Source organism: Macrosteles quadrilineatus, unplaced genomic scaffold, assembly GCF_028750875.1.
Source record: "Macrosteles quadrilineatus isolate MER2022 unplaced genomic scaffold, UCM_ALF_1.0 Scaffold_5__1_contigs__length_97177068, whole genome shotgun sequence".
Classification (NCBI taxonomy): Eukaryota; Metazoa; Arthropoda; class Insecta; order Hemiptera; family Cicadellidae; genus Macrosteles; species Macrosteles quadrilineatus.
Window position 1 is genome coordinate 15,243,705 of NW_026542598.1, and position 22,188 is coordinate 15,265,892.

General features: G+C 33.5%; 1 protein-coding gene across 1 annotated transcript; it reads left to right on the forward strand.

The window, feature by feature from the left end:
• Positions 1 to 7,164: 7,164 nt before the first annotated feature.
• On the forward strand, positions 7,165 to 15,511 carry LOC128995932 (endothelin-converting enzyme homolog). The gene is made up of 9 exons (XM_054420992.1): positions 7,165 to 7,234; positions 8,331 to 8,507; positions 9,248 to 9,360; positions 10,020 to 10,078; positions 10,872 to 10,920; positions 12,744 to 12,811; positions 13,539 to 13,672; positions 14,486 to 14,650; positions 15,338 to 15,511. The coding sequence occupies exons 2-9, from the start codon at positions 8,340 to 8,342 to the stop codon at positions 15,509 to 15,511; spliced, it is 930 nt and encodes a 309-aa protein (XP_054276967.1). The 5' UTR covers positions 7,165 to 7,234; positions 8,331 to 8,339.
• The last annotated feature ends 6,677 nt before the right edge of the window (positions 15,512 to 22,188 follow it).

A 22,188-nucleotide genomic window follows, 5' to 3' on the forward strand; every position in this document is an offset into this window, starting at 1 on the left:
CCCTAAGAATCATATTTTGTACCAGGCTGGGAGACGTTTTGGTTTGGGCCTGGCAAAGGACGAAGCTGCTGGAGATTTGCCAGTAGAATATGTAGGGCTGTGCTCCAAAGTGTACAGCAAGAAGAAATTGATACTGGAGACAGGACAAATAGTGGTTTACGGTATGAAGGCTAAGGGGACACAAAAATCGATGTTGCGAAAACATGTGACCTTCGACGACTACTTTCAAAGTTTGATGTCTCGAGGGAATTTTGAAATGAAGCTCCCGTTTACACGCATTTCAAGCAGTAGAATGCAAATCACTACTGTTACAGGATTTAAAACTGCTCTACGATGCCACGATCCGAAACGTTTCCTCTGCTCTGACAGGATACACACCCTCCCCTTCGGGGAACACAAATTCACATCACAGTCACAGCTAGTTGTTACATAACATAAAATTTGTGTAAAAATTGTGTGAAATGTGTAAAATTTGAGTAAATTTTTCACGCAAATTAACATCAAAGTTACAGTAAGTTGTTATATTGTGTGAAGTGTTTGTACAAATTGTGTAAAACATGTGAAATTTGAGTAAAATATTTTTACATAAATTAACATCACGGTCAAAGTTAGTTGTTAAATTACATGAAATGTGTGAAATTTGTGTACAAATTGTGTGAAATGTGTGAAATTTAAGTAACTAATTCACATGAAAGTCTCAGGCCACAGTCAATTGTTGTGTTTGATAACATTATTAAACATTTTTAGCATGAAAATATAACTAATTTTACTTTTAGAAACGTACACAAACATGTATATTATTATTCAAACAAGGCATTGTATTTCATTTAATCAATCCACAAATTCCAGGATTGATTTTCATAATTAACACGGATAGGGTAAAAACAAGTAGCAAATATTATTTTTATTTTCTTGTCATAAAGTATTGTACTGTTGTATATGTATGTTTAAATAACTTTTACATTTAGATAAAAAGTTGTAGCTCATCATGATAATTGACTCTCAGATTTACATTGCATAGCCGTAGTGATTTGTCTATTATAATGATAACACAAAAGTAATATTATAAATAGTTCATGTTACAATTCAATATGATAAATGTATTTGTTAATGTATAGTACGTTCACTTGATGTTTACAACTCAAGGGGACAAATATCAGAGTATTTGATGTAAAAACTCATACATATTCTAGTAACAAATTTGTAATAGTATTGATGCTATATTGTACAATAAACCTCTTAACGTCATGAAAATGTAGTACTTTTTATCCCTAGTTAAGGTTTGAAGGTGATGATTATTTGTAGATTTAATTCTTGCAACATTCTCATAGTAATCTTGCACAGTTACAAGACAGATTAAATAATATAAGTCTATAGAGATGTTTAGCTTTGACAATATCTTTACTATATCCAGAGGTATAAAAAAAAGTGCAAGTCACGTTCTATTTCCTTGTAAAGGTCCTCTGTAACATAGAAATCTTTTGTTCTTAAATTTGACATTTGTATTAGTGTCTTCAAATTACAAGGTTGTAAGCTATTTTAAGTTAATTTTTAATTTTAGAGTATTTTCTTGTAGCAAGACTTAAAATCACTTGTATCTCAAAAATTTCAAACGATACAGCAAAACGGAACAATAATAAAAAACAATAATACATCTAAAAATTAAGACAATTTTAAATATTATTTCATATGGATGACTCTAAAGGTAAGAGGTATTTATGCAATATAGTTGGAATAACATAAAAAGAGAATGACAATATTAAACAACTAATACGACTAATATATAGATAAGACAAAAATATAGACAACAACTGGAAAGAGGAATAGTAGATGTACTAGCAATTAGACATGGGGCGGGGAGTTGACAACGCACCTCAAAAAACGATACCGACAAACTAAACTGACAATATTAAACAACTCATACGCCTAATATATATAGATAAGATAAAAATATAGACAACAACTAGAAAGGGGAATGGTAGATGTACTAGCAATTAGGCATAAGGTGGGGAGTTAGCCCAAAAATGCCGATGCGCAAAAAACGGCACCGACAAACTATACTACTATTATGAAACTGTCAAAAACTTTAACATGGAAATGGAACTCTAGTTCTATCAAGGTTCATCACATTTGTCGTCTGCTACAGCTGTCGCCCAGCTACAGCCTGTCCTCCCTGCCAGAGGTTATGACACCTGAGGTGCCACACTCACACCTGACTGGCAATCAGCTGTTCAAGACCCGCCTCTCCTACATCGCTGAGGTTCTGGCCGAGATTCACCCGGAGATAAATTCCACACATCTCGTCACCATTGCTCTTCGTATCCTCTTCACTGACGCCCACATTAAAACGGTTCGTCGCTCAGGTGAACTCTTGTGTTGTATTTTGTTTATTGTTTGTGTTCTTGACTGTTGTTGGAGATTTTAAACTGATATATGTTTGAGTTTTGTATCAAATGGTATTTACCTTCCTTTAAGATATTATGAAAGGACGTCTGATTTTCTAATCAGGAGGGGTCTTTTAAAGATTCCCCAACTGTTTTTTTACATAGAATAGTACAAGTCAAGTATATCCTGAGTTTATGCAGAACAAGAAATTATTCACTTATTTTCTGTTACCATGTTCTGTATACCTGTTACTTATGGACAAATGTTCAGAAACCTACGCTAGGCTAGCACACATACATATCCTAAGTGTATACATTTTTAAAATATAAATGTGTGTTCATAGTGTGCAGTTTGATAATGAAAAACTTGTCAAATTAGTTGATTTGATTCAGGATATCAAGAAGGCAGAGACTGAAGAACCTCCAATGATCACCACCTACCAGAATCTTCAGGAACTGATGGACAATGCTAGAAACTCTACAATTAGTTCTCTTAAGGTGATTATATTTAGATACCATTTTATTCTTGCAAAAGTATAAAATAATCTTTATACTGTAAATGTGGAGACTATTGATAATGTCTGGCATTATGGTAGATTAAACATACTGCCATTGATTTGCCATCATTTTTTTTAATAATATAACAATCTATTAAGAAACTTTTCCTCTGGAATTTTAAACAAAGAGTATAACCTGCCCGGTAAAATTTTATCATACTTAGGTAAAACATTTATTCTACCCCAGAATAATCCAAATTAAATACACATAATATTTCCAATTAACCCGATTAGACTTCACTATAGCGAGACTTGCATTGTTCAAAGTCAATGGTTTTATTATATACTAAACGATAAACATGTTTTTTTGTAAACGTATACTTTAAATTATTAAATTTTATCAGCAGTGTACCCAAAAATACCCCCGCCACAGCAAACCTGCAGACTAAGCAAATTTCCATTTGCCTTAATTGGTTTTTAATTACGGTAAATATATTTAAATAACATCAGGTTAAACGAGTACCCAGGTTTGCTGCTACAGAGAGGCTAATAAAGTGTGTTTTTTAGTAAAGTATTAATAGCTTAGTATAAATAAGTTGGCCAACTTAGATCAAAATATATCCATAAAAAAGCAAACTACAACATTTTACAATTCATCTGCATAAGAATGCTAGGCAAAGAGTTTCAGACCTTACTCAGAGCAATGGCAGAACGCCAAACAGAAAAATGGAAGAAACCTTACAATTTAGTGATGATCTAGACAAGGTTAAAAACCATCTGTGCGACATTAAGGGCCAGCAGCATGTGTCTAAGGAGGACAAGAAAGAAGTGGAGGACCCTTAGAGAGTTTGAAGATGGGGCTGGAGTACCAGCTTTTTATTAATTTAAATAGAAAATGTTTATTGTTTTTCCATGTTCAAATTGTACTATTACTTATTATATAAAAAATGTCTTAAGAAAAAGGTGATTCCTCCGAACATCTGATCAATATGTTCATATACAAAATAAATGTTACGTATTTTGGAAATTAAACAACAAAAAACAACAATAAAAATTGGGAATTTTAAATTTATAATTTTTTTTATTTCTCCGTAACCAATAACCGCACAAAATACTTCAATAATATATTAAATTATTATTGTCTTTTAAGCCCTTTAAAATCGTCTAGAGAGAAATTGGGAAATGTTGTGTTTTGATGGTAAAAAATTAGAAATCCTAATTTTTACCGCATAAAACCCCGTTCCCATCTTCCGATCATGCTGGTTCACAAACTCATTCAAGTTTATCCCGCCTTACACCTTCAAACCAAATTTCACAAAAATTACTCAAGTAATCGCCTTCACAGACACTAAATGGTAATATTAAAATTTATTTTTTAACAGTTGGATTGGGCAGAGTACCTCAAGGTGCTGACAAAGGGCATGAATGTAACCACAGACATCAAATCTGCTGTGGCAGTTCAAAGTCCATCGTACTTTGAAGCCCTGTCTAGCAGATTGTCTAGCTCTAGGCCAGAGACTATACGTGAGTAAATTTATGTATATGGTACATACTATATTATGTATATCTATACATATTTAATACGCAAGCAGGTTTTTTGTGACAATTACTCCTCCGAAACTACTGAACCGATTGTCATGTTTTTGGTGTCATTGGAAAGAGCGTAACGTGAAGTTGTGCAGGAAACTTTCTTTTTAGGGAAATAATTAGAGAGTGAGGCTCTGGGGCCCTTTAAAGTTTCGTATTTCTCCATAAGATTAACATGGGGAACACAAATTGTTATGAAACTACAGCTGTTGTCAGAAATTAAAAGTGAGAAGAAGAACATACATATGTGTAAATTGTAAACAGTCAATAAGTTTGCTAATTTAACAGTTTGCTACAAACCTTTACTGACTTGGTTGAAATTAAATATTTACTATTTTAATTTGGGTTGGCGTAAATACTGCAATGGGAAAAAGCGAGAGAGCCTGGATAAATTGATATAATAAAAAAAAACTGAATTAACACTGTGCTGCATTTCTTAGTAATCATTGAAAGAGCCGATTTGCAAACTATGGAAACGTAGAACACCATCAAGGAGAAGAAAGAGAAATAATGTTTTTTTTAAGTTAATAATAGTTATTATGGACAACCTAATGCGGCTATGAGTAAGGCTATTTTTGTAGAAAACTTTGAATAATGATAAGATGTTTACAATAAATGTTGATTATATCGATCTGTTATATACATCTTGAGTATTTCCATAATCGAATCTTTTAAAGTCATCATAAATTATGACTGTTTTTTGGTTTATAATAATGCCTGTAATACTTAGCAATTGCTCGAATTCGAGCAACAGGGACACTAGTTTATACATAATATGTATGGTATAGATGATAAGTAACAAAAACAAAATAAACATTGTTATTCTGTGGTTTAAGTCTGTGGTTGAAATATGTATTTGGAATGGTAGTTGCACCTCACTTGCTTTTCCAAATGAACTTTTAAGGAGGTCAAGAAGTAATGCTTCAAGTGAATGAAGTTGAAGGAACAACATCACATGTTGCATGATGATGAAGTTTCTTGGTCTGTTCCAGAGAGATTTGTTTGGTGGAAAGTTGTTGAATCTTTGTCACCTCACACAACTACCGCCATGAGAAGGATCAGGGACAACTTCATGGAAGTCTTGTTTGGTCCTTCTATCAGATATACAAGGTAAATATTTTGTTTACCACCATGGTTTTACCATTAGGTTTACTAATATTGTTAAATCTCTATTAGTTTTGCAATCTGTCATTGAGACACAGTGCTATCCCCAGGCCGAATTTCTCTTCTCGTTTTCTCCGCTTAAAATTGAATTGATGAACAACCACGGACGACCTCGTTCTGAAAATTGTTTCGATCCTCCTTGAACAACTTATGCACGTCTAAGTCAATACACTTTTCTCCTTAAACATAGGTACATCAACTCGCAATGAATTTCTATAGAGGTTGACCCCCTCCCACATATCTGAAAGAATGCAATCCATAATTGGAACGAGCACTGATTTACTGCCCATCGTTATAAGCTTGAAAAGACTAAGCATTGTGAATAAGTATGGTATTGTAACTATAGCTATGCACTAGTGGTGGGGGCTGCAATCTTGCCAGTTTTAAACCAGAGTGTTATGTTTTGATGGGAGTGATGAGCTGGAAACAATTATTTATAGCCAACCTTCATATTATTTAAGTCACAATTTCACATTTTCAAAGCCCAAATTTATAAATAATCTACGAGCCTAGTCCAGAAAGAAAGTACCTTTTTGTTCTACCGCTGGCACAGCGCTAACAACGATATTACGCCTATGCCCACTAGTCTCCTTGGTTCATTGTTGAACAGCTGACGCAATTACGGCAAAATTTTGTTGAGTTTACATTAGTGTACACTCAAAATGTTTGAAACAATTTCTGATCCCGCGGACTGTGAAGTGCGTTCTTTTATACGATTTTTGAACCCAAGGAACGTGAAGTCTGCTGAAATTCATTGCCGACTTACAGAAGTTTATGGAGAAAAATTTATCAGTGATTGAATGGTAAGAAAATGGATTTGACAATTCAATGATGGGTGAACCAATGTTCATGACAAGGCTCGCAGCGGGCGGCCATCTGGTGCGAGTCCCCATTCTGCTGGTGCCACTCAAAACCTTTTGCACGGATTTGGTTGGGAGCAGTTTGACCATCCGCCATACAACCCTGATCTAGCATATTCTGATCTCCACTTGTTTTTGCACTTGAAGCGGGATTTCAGACGGCGCCGCGCCCCTTTGACAGCGATGACGACGCTCAAGACAGTGTTCGGCAATGGCTCTCTTCAATGGCGGCATCTTTCTATGAAGAGGGTATAGAAAAGTTGGTTCCTCGCTACGACAAATGTCTAAAAAATGGTGAAACCAAGTAGAAAAATAGTTTAAGATATAGGTATCCTGCGCGCTCTTTCTTGTATGAATAATTTTTTTTTTTTTTATTAAATGATCTGCATGTTTTTTTTCCAAAACGGTACTTACTTTCTGGACAAGCCTCGTATACATATGGACATTGGAATTTTCAAAACTTTATTATGTGTTTGTGTCCCTTTTATTAGAGGTGATTAGGCTATAAAAATTCAAATATATCAGAACCTATTAAATTATCTCTAAATTGTTAGAAAACCTATACACTTGGATTGTTTAGTTTATACATAAGCATACTGTATTGCATACAGTATGCTTATATGTATACTACATTTTCTTTTACAGAGTTAAGAGATGTGGAAAAATCACAAAGTCTTTCTTCAACTATGCGATTAGTCATGTTATTGCCTCTCAAAACCGTTTGGAAGAATCTACAAAGAAGGTAAATTATTTAATTAATTTTCCCTTGACACTTATTATTGGTACATGATTCCTGTTTTATAAACTTAAATAGTAACAAGACGACGGCTTAGAATGATGTTCCCTTACAAAAAGCTTTTTAAAAAATCCACTAGCAAAAACACACAAATAAAAAATCTATAGTAAATTACTGTTATAACCTGGGTAATGGAAACTTTCAATTTACCTGGACATTATTTAATTAATCACCCAAAAATATTTTGTTTAAACTCCAATTCAATTTTAAAAACAAATACACTCATTTTTAACTGACTTCCCCACTACCAACTTAAGGAGGAGGTTCTCAATTCGTTTGTGGGAATTTTTTTTCTATTGATGGTCACCAATTTCTCTGTCATTCTTTTACCGATCAACGTGTTTCCACCACCAAAATAACCGGGAGAGTTTCTCTTTGGTACCATATAAAACATTACCGTATGTTTAAGTGTAATTTTTTTTTGTCGGTAAAAAATTCTGAAAACCTGAAATATTCAACATTTATTTTGTTTATATATGTGCAGAGATGGCAATAAATACCTAATAGCCTAATAATATGCCTACATCTGTTAGTTGAAACCATTTAAATGAAGCTACAGACAGTTCTTCATGAAACAGTTGCTTCGTATTGATTAATAAACTATTTCTAGCCATGGAGCCTAGATAAATTTTAAGAAAGGTATTTTAACGTTTGGCCTGACTTGTGTATAATTCCGTTTTGAGTATTGAATTTTCTGACTTATAAAAATGTCAAAAATCATCATAAAGCCGACTTAAAATATGTGAGCTTGACTATTACTGTAAAAAAGTTTACTTTATTAAAATTATTTCATTCTTAGAGCGTTTGAAGTTGGATGTTTTTTTTTACAAAAACAAATTATTTACCGAACCTATGTATTTTGCGGTTCAAATTGTCTTGTAATTAAACTAGTCTGGAGCAAAGATATTATTATGTATAAGATTCTACCAATTTCCTTGTTATTCATTGAAGAATAAAAGTCTCAATTAATTAATTAATGTTTACTGTACAATTTAAATTTTTTTATAGTTAAACCGACATGATTGTTTTGTTAAAAACCAAGGTCCAAGATATGTTGAGGGACATAACTACAGCGTTCAGTGGTATGGTGAGAGCTCTAGACTGGATGGATCACCGAACTAAAGCCGCAACTCTGGGCAAAGCCGCGGCCATCAGAAAGTACGTTGGCTACCCTGATTGGTTAATGAACGTGACGGAACTGGAAAACCTTTACTCAAACGTAAGTTTCTATTCATTTACCTTTCCTTTCTTCTGTTATATGTTTAAAAAGTCAATTCCTGTTTTTTTACCTCTGCTAGTAACAATGTTTCTTACAGTACTCCCTGAATAAACTAGACTGAATAATAGGTTGTTTTAAACACTGATCAAATCCACCACAGCTCCAAATTGAGTTTTGGTAAAATAATTGAATCTCAAGCGACACTGACGCAACCTAGTAGGCGAGGACAAAGGTCAGGTGGACCACAAGATTGTTCTAACTAGTTTTGCCTTGGATGTCACTCGTCACAGTCAGTGAACTTACATGTGTGTGTCGTTGTTGTTTTTTTTTTTTTTTTTTTTTTTTTTTTTTTTTAATACCATTTAGTACATGTTTAATTATTCATGCTTGGGTCATGTGAGCTTATAAAACCCTCCCTTTCCTTAGGAGGATACAACTGTTATTCCAAAAGTCATACCTCCTACTAAATGTAAAAAACAGTACTATGAGACTGGCAACTGTGCTGCATCTTGTTTAGATTCTGGCTAACACTTCTAGGGGTTTTGTGATTCCACTGCTGCAGGGCTGCAGCGAAGCAGTGGTGACTATTACTCACTCGTATCCTTTTATTTTATTCTACTCGGGAGATTTTTGCTTCAAAAAGCAAACATACAGTACACACAGGTCCTATTTTCTCTGTGCAACCTTCTAGATCAGAGTAAAAGATAGTCCAGGTTTCATTTTAGATGTTTTTCCGACAGTTGAACATCACCAAGAGCAAGTTTCTCTGGAACATGTTGTCCATCAAGGCTAGTGAGGTGACGGAAGTTCTCAATACGCTGGGAACAACTCCTCCCAACTCCACTGAGTTTAGGTATGGTAAGTATAGTCTGTGTCTAGCTGTAGTTTACCTCATGCCACTTAGGGTGCCAAGCTCTCCATTGCAGTTACCTAACTGTAAAATGTGTGTTCTGATGTGTTGTGTTGTATTATACGCCACTTTGTAGGGGCAGCATGCATGTTCCTTAACACGAATCACCTTGAAAAACCTTCGTCAAGTTGGAGATAATATTTTGTTATAGACAGTGACAGATTTAAACTCCTAAATCCCTGAAGCTAACTGCACGTGTGGCAAAATATGCGTTAACGTAGGATAACAGTAGAATGAAGAACTTCTTACAAGGTTTTTTTTATAAATATAGGTATACTGTAGACTTCCTCTTATCTGGACTCCTAAGACTCGTCTGGATAACGGTTTTTCCGTCACCTAATCAGGGTAATCACTTGAAAAATAATCCAAATATTTTATTTACATTTGGGAAGGCATTGTATTTAGACACGTGATCACTGGTGTCAAATCTTTCTCACAAGAAAATTTATTTCAGTACTGTTCCTGCCAATCCTGTCCAGTTAACCCATGTGCTAATCAAAATTATCCAGTTAAATTTATGTCACTTCTGGCAAGTGTAGTCCAGTTAGTTAAACCGATATTCATGTGCTATAGAGTCTACAGTTTGTATGTTGTATTTCCAGATGGGACAGTGATCCTTTAGAAGTGAATGCTTATTACAGCAGAACAATTAATGCAATAGGTAAGTGCTTATGTATCAACATTTTAAAAATACTAGTTGCTCTGCCCGTGCTTCTCTACGGGATGAGAATGCAGAAAAGGAGTAATGCTCAATCGTACTTATCGATTATTTAAATGCAGCTTTCTTAATGTATTAACATAATTTTATATAGTGTATTGCATTTAGTGCAAAAGTCCAATTCACTGACCACATGGCACCAAGAAACAAATCTTCATATTAACAAATTTAATTAAATAGCAGAATGAAGGATTACAGCTGGGTTATTAAATTTTCTTCATAAGAAATACATTGGACAGGAATTGGTGATGGGGTGTCTACACAAAAAATACTTAATTTTGAAACATTGTTTGTAAAAATCCATCCATTATTAACGGAGGAGTAGTGTTTCGTAGAAATCGCCTTCACGTACTATATATAAGGAAGGATTTCAAAACTAGAACAGGTCTAGGCCTACACGTACTAACCTCTAGTTACACATTTGGAGACCAAAAGTAAGAGTGAGGCTTAAATCAATATAATTGAGAATATTTTTATTTGCATTATGTCAACAATGCAAAATTGTCTTGGTTTCACAGGGAAAAAGTATCTAATACTTTTGTTGGTACATGTAACAAATATGTTTTATCATTCAACGGATTCCCTAAGAATGAAAAGCTGTTACTAAACAGTACATACTGAATATGTATGGTTTACAGGTTCAACAGTAAAAATTCCAGTGTTAAAAGATAATCTCCAGATAGTCAGTTGTATGTTTAAACAGAAGATATAACATTGTATTTCTTTGCACATGCAGCGATTCCTGCCGGTATTTTACAAATTCCATTTTACTTCTTGGGCATAGAGTAAGTAAGCTATGTAAAGTCACAAATTAGGTTAAACATACACGCTTATAGATTTATGGTTCTCATTTCTCTGAATAGGAAATGAGGATACATTTTTATATCTTGCAAATCTTGTTCAACTCTCAGTGATCTTTGTTATGAGTTATTTCTTGACTTGAAAACTGTGCCATCTGTTTTAGCAAATTTCCCATTTAGGGAATAAGCTATTACCGTAGGTCTCATGGTAAACTTAGACCCGGGACCGATTTACTTTTTCGTTTTGAGGTCTTCAGAGGCTAAAAACACCATCCGTTCAAATTTATATATGTGTCCGTTAGTACGATAACTCAAGCAAAAATGATCAGATTTTGATGAAATTTGGTACTGTTTCCAGTCATTCCTACGTAGTGGGTTATGACGTATTGTTTGAAAGATTACTAACACGTGAATCGTTCAGTTTATAAAATGAAACGTGTGCACCCAAGTGGCGCAAGTAAAATAAAAATGGATAGGAAATATTTCAAAATAAAAACAAATTAAATTCAAACTGTTTGAACTTATGGTTAGCAGGTTAGCTGGTTTCAGTTCCGATTCTTCTAACAACGAGAAGTCGCAAACAGGCAGGCGGAAATCTTTAGAAGTTTTTTGTAAGCCTTACAACGTTTAAATTAAAATACTTTTGATTATTTCTGTTTGTCTTTGTTGCTGAAGTACAACTATGGAGTAAAGTGTGTGATAAACAGTAAATGTGGTCCATTCATAGATGTAGTCAAAATTCAAAAGTGGTACGTGATATGCTTTTTTACCATGTATGGCAAAAACTCCAAGAACTAGGTTTTGGTCTTATTTTTAAATTGAAGACTTAAAACAATTTTAAGAATAGGCCTTTAAATTTTATGACAGCTGTAGAGGTGAATAGAAATACGAGCAAATTGTATATCAAATTTAAATTGATTGATACCTTGGAATTAAATTTATAAATACAAAGATTTTAATTTATGGAAATTTAGCAATTATTAATTTAATCAAAATTATCAAAAACTTTTAATCATTTAAAACCACATTAGGCCCCTTTTATGAACCTGCGGCATGCAGCAAACATATATGCTAACTAATTGTTGCCGTGAGAGCACCCCATGGTCCTTGTTTTATTTCTGGCTGGGGGCCTCAAATCAACATCTAGCCGAGGGCCTCCAATGGAGCCAGACCGGGCCTGAATAAAATCATATATATCTTTTTATTTGTTGAACGCAATAATGAACATGAAGCGCCCACCAAAGCTTCAGATTTTACAGAAGGAGGGTATTTAAGTCTATTCTCATCCAAAGTCAATGGCAATAGCTGATAGTTTGTACATTAAGATAAACTAATTATATTAATCCATCTTATATGGTTTGTATTACGGTACAGAAATGGTTTTATTGAATAAATCCTTTAGTGATGAGGTAAAAGTTATTTCAGCACAATTCAGCAGAGAACATAATGTCACATTTTTGCCAAAATAAAAATTTTTAAGATGTTATGTTTTGAAAAAAAAAAGATTCCAAAAAAAGAATATATTGTACTAATCTTTGAATTAATATTCAATTATATTCGCTACTTAATAGGAATTGTGAGTATGAGTATAACGGCAATGGTAACTAAAATTTCTTTTAGATTAAAGAGTTATCATTTTTGAAAAAGAACTAAATAATAATTGATAGTAGCATTCCGTTATGAGGATTAAATGTTATGTAAAATTTAAGGGAAGGATATATACACAAATAATAGTCATAGTGGTCATTACGAAAGGGTGGTCTTCTATAAATGTTTGCCAAACAATTATCATCATTGCACTATTGCAGGTCCCTGAACTATGGAGCGATTGGAAGCATTCTTGGACATGAGCTAACCCACGGTTTTGATATTGAAGGTATAACTTTCAATTTGCTATATTCACCTAAAAATCCTTTAAGACAAAATGAGACATTTATATAGGAATTTTTGAGAGGATAGCAGGCTTACCTGAATGGGAAAGAGTCAAAACTGGCACAGGAAACACAAAAATTTACAACTATATACACAAAACATTAGAATATTTCACTGTCACTGGCAGCATTTTTAACTATAAGGAAGGGAAGTATTTGTTCACAGGTGTATATGTTAAAAATGACTAGAAAGAGCTTTAAAAACACCAATTTTCTGGAACCCCCTCTCATTCCACACCCCATAAACCATCTGGTAGCCCCCCTCTGACAAGGTCCTAGAATCACAACTTCATATTAGCAAAAACATAGGGTTTAATTGAGGGAGAAGATGTGTGTTGGTTTACATAGTTTTAACATAATTTTAAGTCAGTTTGACAATGGTTTTATTTTATTATTGGTAGGTACTTTGGTATTATGCAAATGCCACCCTGATACATAGATGAAAGTATGACTCATCTGGTATGGTTCGGTTCATAACAAAACTAGGGAAGTCCTACAAACATATTTATGATAACACAACCTAACATAACCACCGCAGCGCTGTAAAATATGTGGCCTCCGTATAATACCAATGTACCTGATTAGTGATTATCTAATGAAAATCAGAGCTCATAACATCAAACTCTCCTTAAAAATGTCCCTTAACTATGTAATGAATCTTTTGATGTTTAGGGAAAGACTATGACGAGACTGGGCAGAAAGCGTCCTGGTGGGACAGTAAAGTCTCGGACATCTACAGTCAGAAGGCGGAGTGTTTTGTGGACCAGTACAGCAAGTTTTCCTTCCACAACTCTGATCAGCTCAAGGTCAAACGCTACTCTATATGGAATACATTGTTCTATGATAAACCTCATGAATTGTGAGTGGAGTGATGATACGACAATATCAATCACTTATATTATTTATGGATGCATTATGATCAACACACAAATGATTGATGAAGATCATCCATCAGAAATATAAGTTTATGGTTCATAGTGATAATCAGGCACATATTAGCAATGTTATTTTAGAGTGATGGGATGCACTGAATGGCTGCCAGATAGTAAAATACTACTCAATAATCTGAGCGTAAATATATTCTAAATCCATAATTTACAGAAAAATGAAAAAACACTAGCTGCATAGCCTCCTCTACACAAGGCTGATGCGTTGTTGTGTGGTAATGGCAATTGGCAACTTCGCTGTCGCAACATCATGCCTATTGCCATGGTGATAATAGCAATAACAAAAGTGTAAACATCAACATTGCCTATACGCTTCAATATAAAATTAGTGCAACAGCTGTTCGGTGTTATAAACACTTTTGTCTCGCTGTGGTCTTGTAGTAGAGGAGGATATGATAGCTGTGCAATACACAAATTAAAATAAAATTGTATATTTTGCAAGTGGGCCCTACTACATACCTATTATAAATAGCCTGATCTTCCTTTGATAAAATATCTTTAAAATAGACCTTATAAATTTCTCAATCAGCAACTAGCAGTTGTATTATCTTGTATACGTTTCCAAATGTTGAGTAAAAAATTATAGATGACTATCATAAACCCTCTCTGAAATACTTAGACCTACTTTTGTATTTAAATCGAACACAAAGTAGCCTAACTATTTTACCATAGGTGAATGGAACACTTACCCTGGCTGAAAACATCGCTGACAACGGGGGAATCCGCGAGGCTATCCAAGGATACAGACTGTACACGGCTCGTAATGGACAAGAGCCTTACTTACCTGGACTTCAGCACTACTCTCATGAGCAGCTGCTCTTCCTGGCTTTTGCTAATGTAATTTCAGATAAAAATTGCTTCTGGCATGTATAAATATACAAATAACACCTATTATGTAGATAAACTGAGTAAAATAGAAAAATTATATTTTCAGTGAAGCATGTACAAGGTGGTTAACTTCAACATGAATGTTTTTTTTAAACAAAAATTTATTTGCAATCCGCTAGTTTACAAATTGAGCAATGAGTAATGCTATATACATTTGGCCTCAGTTCTACTATAGCCTACACACTAACTTATACATTTGAAAAAAGGTGTTGGGTTTGAAGCTATGTTCCCCAAAGCTGGTGGGTCCAAACTAGTTTCAGTAAAACTTTGTAAAAATTGATTTCAAAAATGTTTAAATACACAAATTAGTTTCAAAAATATATGGTATACATAATTTTCTAGCTTAAAGATTGCATAATCCTATTTTATATTTTTGTCAACCTTTGAGATGAATTCGTTCAGTGCCTATTGATGTGTAGGCTATATAGGCTACTTTTAAAACTTGTAAATAGTTTTAAAACATTTCCATTGTAAACACCGTGTAAAATTTTTACAAGAATTAAAAATTCTGTGGCCTTGAAGAAAAGCCTGTCCTGTGACTTTTCATGATATCTCGTAACTTCAACACATTAAAATTTCATTAATAATCTCAGTTTACCATAATCAGCCTCGTAACCATAATGTTGGTTGTCTCAGGTGTGGTGTGAGGAGACGACGCCGCAGTTTGAGGCGATGAGTCTTACGGATTCTCATAGCCCCAACAAGTTCCGAGTGCTCGGCAGTCTCTCTAACTCCCCCGAGTTCTCCAGTGTTTGGGGCTGTAAGACTGGCGCTCGCATGAACCCGAGCCATAAATGTATACTGTGGTGAACAAAAAATAGATTTATTTTCAATTAAACCATTTTTTACACCACGGCGTTGTTCCTACCCAACATCAACATACCTTGAGAATATTGGCCTGGTGTGATGAGTCTAAATACTATATATTAAATATAATTTAGGGAACCCGTGCGGCTCAATGAGCCTCAGTATAAAACATAACGTTGAGGAAAACTTTGTGGAAAACTTATGAGTAACTTTCTTAGAGTTATTATAAAACTACTTGTCAAAAATTGATTTGTAATATCTCCAATTGTCTAGTCAATGTTCACATACATGTCTGCTCCTACCCAGACAGCACAAAGATATTTTATAAATATTTTTAAAATATATATCCATCTTAAAAATATTTTATATATTTTAATATTATTTTTTAAATATATTTTTTACTTTCTCCCCCTATACCATAGTATATGGAGAAAGTATTGTTTTCGTCAAAATTTTCGAGTTTGAGTTTTGAGTGGATATATTCGTTTTGGGTCCCCCTGGACCCAAAAAAGTGGTTTTCGAAGTGATGTCTGTGTGTGTGTGTGTCTGTGTGTGTGTGTGTCTGTGTGCTTTCGTGCTGCATAAGCTGTGGGGACATGAGTGTGAATGTGACCAGACTGTGTGGACCTGGTCGCTTATGTGGACATCACACACGTCCACACAATTTTCACAGGAAATACATTAACTGTGTGGACTTAGTGATGTCTGACTACTGGCGCTCCTACAGACTTTTTGGTGAACAAGGAAAGCTGCTGGCGGCTACTAGCAATGGGACTTGAGTGTTTGGCTTCCCAATCTCCTGATATAGAATACTCCTTGTACAACTTTTCATAATAAATGAATAACCCAATCAACTATTTAAATAATCCCCATTACCGTTTGGTTAAACATAGAATAATTATCATTTATATATATTTATTTATATAAATAAAATGTTTATAACTTTTTATGCCACCTAATATTTTTTTCATAGTTATTTATTTTACTATTTTTTCTTGTGATTCCATTTAGCTCACATTTTCACCCATCTTCTTTCATTTATTTATTTTTTGTATTTGATCAAATAGAATTAGATTAAAAGGTTAATTTAATTTATTCAGTTCATTTCACATTTATGTTTTTCTTCTCCATTAAATATTTATGTACAATTTTTGTAAATACTTTGTCGGAATAAATACATAATTCATTCATTCATAATAAATATAATGGGTGTGTGATATAATAAATCATTATCACATTTAAATGTTACATATTCAATACCTATAGTAATTAGTAAGTAAAAAAACAATTTGCAAGATCCATTTGCAACAATTTGCAAATGAATAGACAGTGCTGGCCAGACTTTACAGTTTTAACCAGTTTTATCGCTTTTTTTTAATTTGATCAACATGACTAGTTTTGACTATTGTTATTTTGACAGTGTTTTAAAGAATCTTTTGACATACTACAATGTTAATACAGTGATTATGTGGTTGCATACAATGACCTGACGAAGTTCTAAGGAACGAAACTAGTCGTCATACCAGCAACTGTGGTTGGATGAGGTAATCCTTTTATATTATTGATAAAACTTGTGTGTGTAATGGAAGCAAGTGGTTTACTAAGAACAAATAACAGAAGTCATTCGATTCATCCTTTTTGTCGTGAACGTGATGCAGGTGAACGTTTTCGTACGTTTTACAAAACATCAGGAAACATGAGACAACGTTTTTTTTTATACTGTCGTACCTATGTCAGTCCAGTCATTCGATGAACTTCTTCAGATCATGAGGCCTCAGATAACAAAAATAAACACGCATTTTGGGAATAGTATTCTATGCTATCAGAATATTATTATGCCTGTTTGTCCCACAGTGATAGCTGGCCGTGAAAACTTTCGATAAACTTATCAACATCAAACATTTCTAGTAGATTCTAAACAACCGCACAACGCAACAGGATAGTGTGCACGAACCCACGAGATTGAACGAGTTTTCGGTCTTTGTCTGATTGATTAAATGCACTAAGTTAGATTTCAGTTGTGACAAAATTAGTCAGTACAGTTTTTATCCCTGTCATATTACATTCTTCCATTACAATTCCCATCATTAATTAAATGGCCATCATAATTGTCTTTACTTACTGGTTAATTGCGTCCTTAATTACGGGGTTTGTGAGTGTATATGCTAAGTTTAGGAACGCCTCACAGAAGAAATTTACACACGCTAAAATCTGGTGATCTAGGAGCCACGACATGATATCACAACATAAATATTGGGAAGGTGAAATAAACCATTCTACAATAGAAATATAATAAATTTAATGAAAATTTAATCCTTATGGGCAATGAATCTTGTTAAATTAACATTTATAAGGTTTAATGTTTATCTAACGTTGTTGTCTTACCTGTGACATAAAAAAGAGCTTAATCAACAATTATGAACCACAGCTTGACACAGGGCCGTCCGAAGGGGGGGGGGGGCAACCGGGGCAAGTTGACCCAGGTGCCGCAGCAAATTTTGTTTGTGGTCTTGTAGGTTTGCATGAATCGTAAAGGTTATCAGATTAAGGCGTTAATAAATACGAATCTGAAAAATGAGGCTGTAGTTAACAATAATTTGTAACAAAAAATGTAAACGTAATGTAGTATGAAGCTAACATATGCGAATGCGACTAGTACTGGGGGGGAGGGGGCACCGCGACTACATTTTCCCCGGGCGCTGACAACCCTAGGAACGGCCCTGGTTGACAAAGCGTTTCGACATCTACATCATCCTAACAGTTTCTTTAGAACCGAACGGCTGCATTTTCCCGATAGATTCCGTTTTCCTAAAATTCATTCGTACGGACATAATTCATTCGAAAAAAATAGAAAGAATTCAATAATAAAGTGAATTACAATTAAAAAACTAAGAAGACAAAATGTTTAACTCTCCTCTAATAGTAAGGGGTTGTTGTCAAGATGCTACCCAAACAAAACGCCACCATCTAGATGACCGAAGTGTTGGGTTGACTTGTAGGTAGCAATTTAAGTGCCGTACCGACAGTTAGTCATTAATTAAAATATATAGTACATTTTCCTTACGTCCACCAGTAATTTTAATACGGGAATATGCTTTATTTCTTCTCATAAAACCTTTTGTACTGCCGTTGATTATGGACGCTAACTAACTACAAGTACAAGTAATGTATCATATATAAAGGGGGAGACGTGATTCATATGATAATATTTCTTTGTACTATCGGTCGCTGATTACTGTACAGAACCATCCTTTTCCTACCTGCATTAATCCATTTACACTATCGTCGATTATAGGCGCTAACTAAAGCTACAGTTCAACAAAGTCAAGCTATAAAATAGTCAAATTTGAAACTGAATTGAGTACCTCATCTGAAAGGGCTTTCTGTTCAGAGACAAAGTTAGTTGTTGTCATAGTTTAAGTCAAAACCAAATACAGTAAAGTATTTAATTTATATATTATTAATATCAAAAATATTCAATTAATATTAATTAATAAATCAATATTGTAAAATTTTAATATGAAATTAATACTATAAAATATTTATATCAAATTATACAATATTAATTTATAATATTAAATTATATTAGTAATATGGAACCAAATCGATTGTATCACTGAAAAAATGTCGATAGTTCTCCAGCAATATCTTTATGAAGACATTGGTATTTTGGCCTAATATTTTAATCTGACGAGAAACTGTATTTCTTACTTATTAAATATTTTTTACAATTAATTAATACATGAATATTGTTATTTCATATGCTACATAGCAATTCGGATGTGATTAATATACAACGATTTGTTTATAAGGAAGAGTGGAGACATAACCTAAATATACTGTCAAAATGCAACCAGTGAAATTCCCAAACTGTGTGGACATTAACACCTTTAAGCGAAAAAACACTCGATTGTGTCAACATTTGCATTATCTGTGTGGACATGTGTACTACCTTTTACATTACTTGTGGGGACATGACCAACTCGTGCATTAACTGTGGGGACGTCCACACAATTTTTATGATTTTTTTTACTACATTTAGACCAATAAACAAGGAGTGTTCTATAATTAATCTTCAATTTGAGGTTAGAAAGAACCTAGGATATTTTTTTCAGCCGTGTGCCTTGATGTCCACACAGTTTGGTTAATAACCCATGTCCACACAAGTATAGGGATGGCGTGTATGTGTGTGTGTGTCTGTGTGTCTGTGTGTCTGGATGTGTACAGAGCTAGAGACTACACCTGTGGTCCGATTTCAATAAAATTTGGTATGTAGGTTCTAATCCATGGTATCTCCAGGCGTTTTTTTCATTTTTTTGAAATTTTGATTTTTAATGGGGATTTTCTCAAAAATGGCTCGAACGATTTTGATAAGAATTTAGTATGTTGTAGCCCTTTAAATTCTGAACAAAATGGTACAAATCCCATTTCTGTAAAAATTACGGTTCAAAAGTTATAGTAAATTATGTTATTTTCCCATAAAAACCCCATAAAATAACAAACAATGGAATTTTAGACAAAAATCCGGTTTTGATTTAACATAGTATGTTATAGTTCTTACAATTTTGAAAGTTTCATTTTTATTTTTTAGAAATTTTGATTTTTAATGGAGATTTTCCCATAAAACCCCATAAAATAACGGAAAAATAGGATTTTCCCTAAAATGGTTCGAACGATTTTGATAAAAATTTAGTATGTTATAGTCCTTTATATTCTGAACAAAATGGTACAAATCTTATCTCTGTAAAAATTACGGTTCAAAAGTTATTGTAAATTATGTTATTTTCCCATAAAAAACCCCATAAAATAACGGTAAATCAGATTTTCCCAAAATTGGCTCGAACGATTTTGATAAAAATTTAGTATGTTATAGTCCTTTAAATTCTGAAGAAAATTGTACAAATTCCATTTCCGTTTATTTAATCTCACCGCTTACGCATGATAAAGGTTGTTGACAAACTTATGGGAGAAAGTATGTGTCAGAATGCTGATACCGTTTATTTAATTTTTTAATAATATTTTAACATAATAAATTTAAAATATTTTAAAACGATTTTTTAATGGTCTTAAAAATATATTTTGTAAATATATTCTATTTTTCGGTTGAATATATTTACAAAATATTTTTAATATATCAAGACAAAATAATTTAGTTTTTTATGTAAAAGATATTTTTAAAATATTTTATTTACCATAAAAAATAGCTTTTAAAAATATTTGTAGAGAATTGTAACTGTAAAATATTTTTAAAAACACTTTTTAACACCCTTTATAAAGAATATTATAGAAATATTTTATAAATAGCCTGTTTTTAAGTTTTAAAAATATATTTTGGTCATTTGTTTCAACCGAGCTGGGTAAAATATATTTCCCACACATTTCAAAAATATATTTTGACAACAAATTTCTTGTTCCTTGAAGAATTGTTTTTGGGCCATGACTAAAAGACTCTTTTAAATAATTGAAGTAGCCTATACTAAAAATGGCATGTATATTAAAATTGTCTTAAAATCACTCAAAAATAATTCCTTTTTTCCAAACAGTTAAACAAAATGTTTAGACTATCTTATAAAAGTGAACTTTTAACATACCGGATGTCCGCCCAAGTAGCACACATTGTTATTGTTGGCCCAACCCCCAACGTTGGGAAATGGTCCATGGGATCATAAGAATTGGTTGGTCATGTCTCTGTTGGAAGTAGATATAATACCAGAATATGACCCCACTTTCGGCGTTTTAGAGGCACTTTTAGGGCACTTTTTATAGGGGAAAAATGAGAAAAAAATGGAAGAGCTTTTTTTGGCCACTTTTTTTAAAGACCCAGCTCTCGACCTATACACCCCTATATAAATTTTCTACTTTTGTTAATACTAAAAATCACGTCTGGAAATGGTGAGCTTTTTATGGCCACTTTTTTAAAGACCAGCTATATTTAGATCTCGTCCAATACAAGCCTATATAAATGTTCAAACTCCATTAAAATTTCAAATCCACATCCATTCCCATGTATATTTTCAAAATCATGTGAGGTTTGTGCGTGAACTCGGGCATGCTCCCGGCTTATGACGTGCTCCCTTGGACATCCTTAGTGGAAATCCATGAGTTCTGGCTACTTGGGAACCCAAGCCATTTGACATACAATGAATCACCCTTTCTCCTAATTACCTTCTCTACCAAATACATGTCCTTATACTTGGTCTTTAACAACTCCTCTGTATAGAAGCCTCCCCTGATTATATTGCCATTTTCATCTTTCAAGATATAAGTCACAGGCTTTGTATTCTTAACTTCTGCTATTGTAAATAGTTCCCCTGTCCAATTTGGAGTATAACCTTTACTAAAAACATGTTTATACTTGGAAATCCTTACGCTATCACCTACCTTATATCTTGGCTTTTTAACTTGCACTACTTTAGAAGTCAACCTCTCATGCACATATTTACTATTCTTAACATTCACTTGGTTAGGCTTCATTCCTATAGATCTATGCACTTTATTATTATATTTTCGAATTAACTTTGGAAGTAAATCCAACCATTTATAACTCCCCTGAGCACTAAATTCTCTATATAACCAATTCTTTAAAGTTCTCTGAAACCTCTCCACAATTGCAGCCTTAGTTGTAGAAAATGTGTGATAGTGATTAATATTTAATTTTTTCATTAGTTTGCTAAAATATT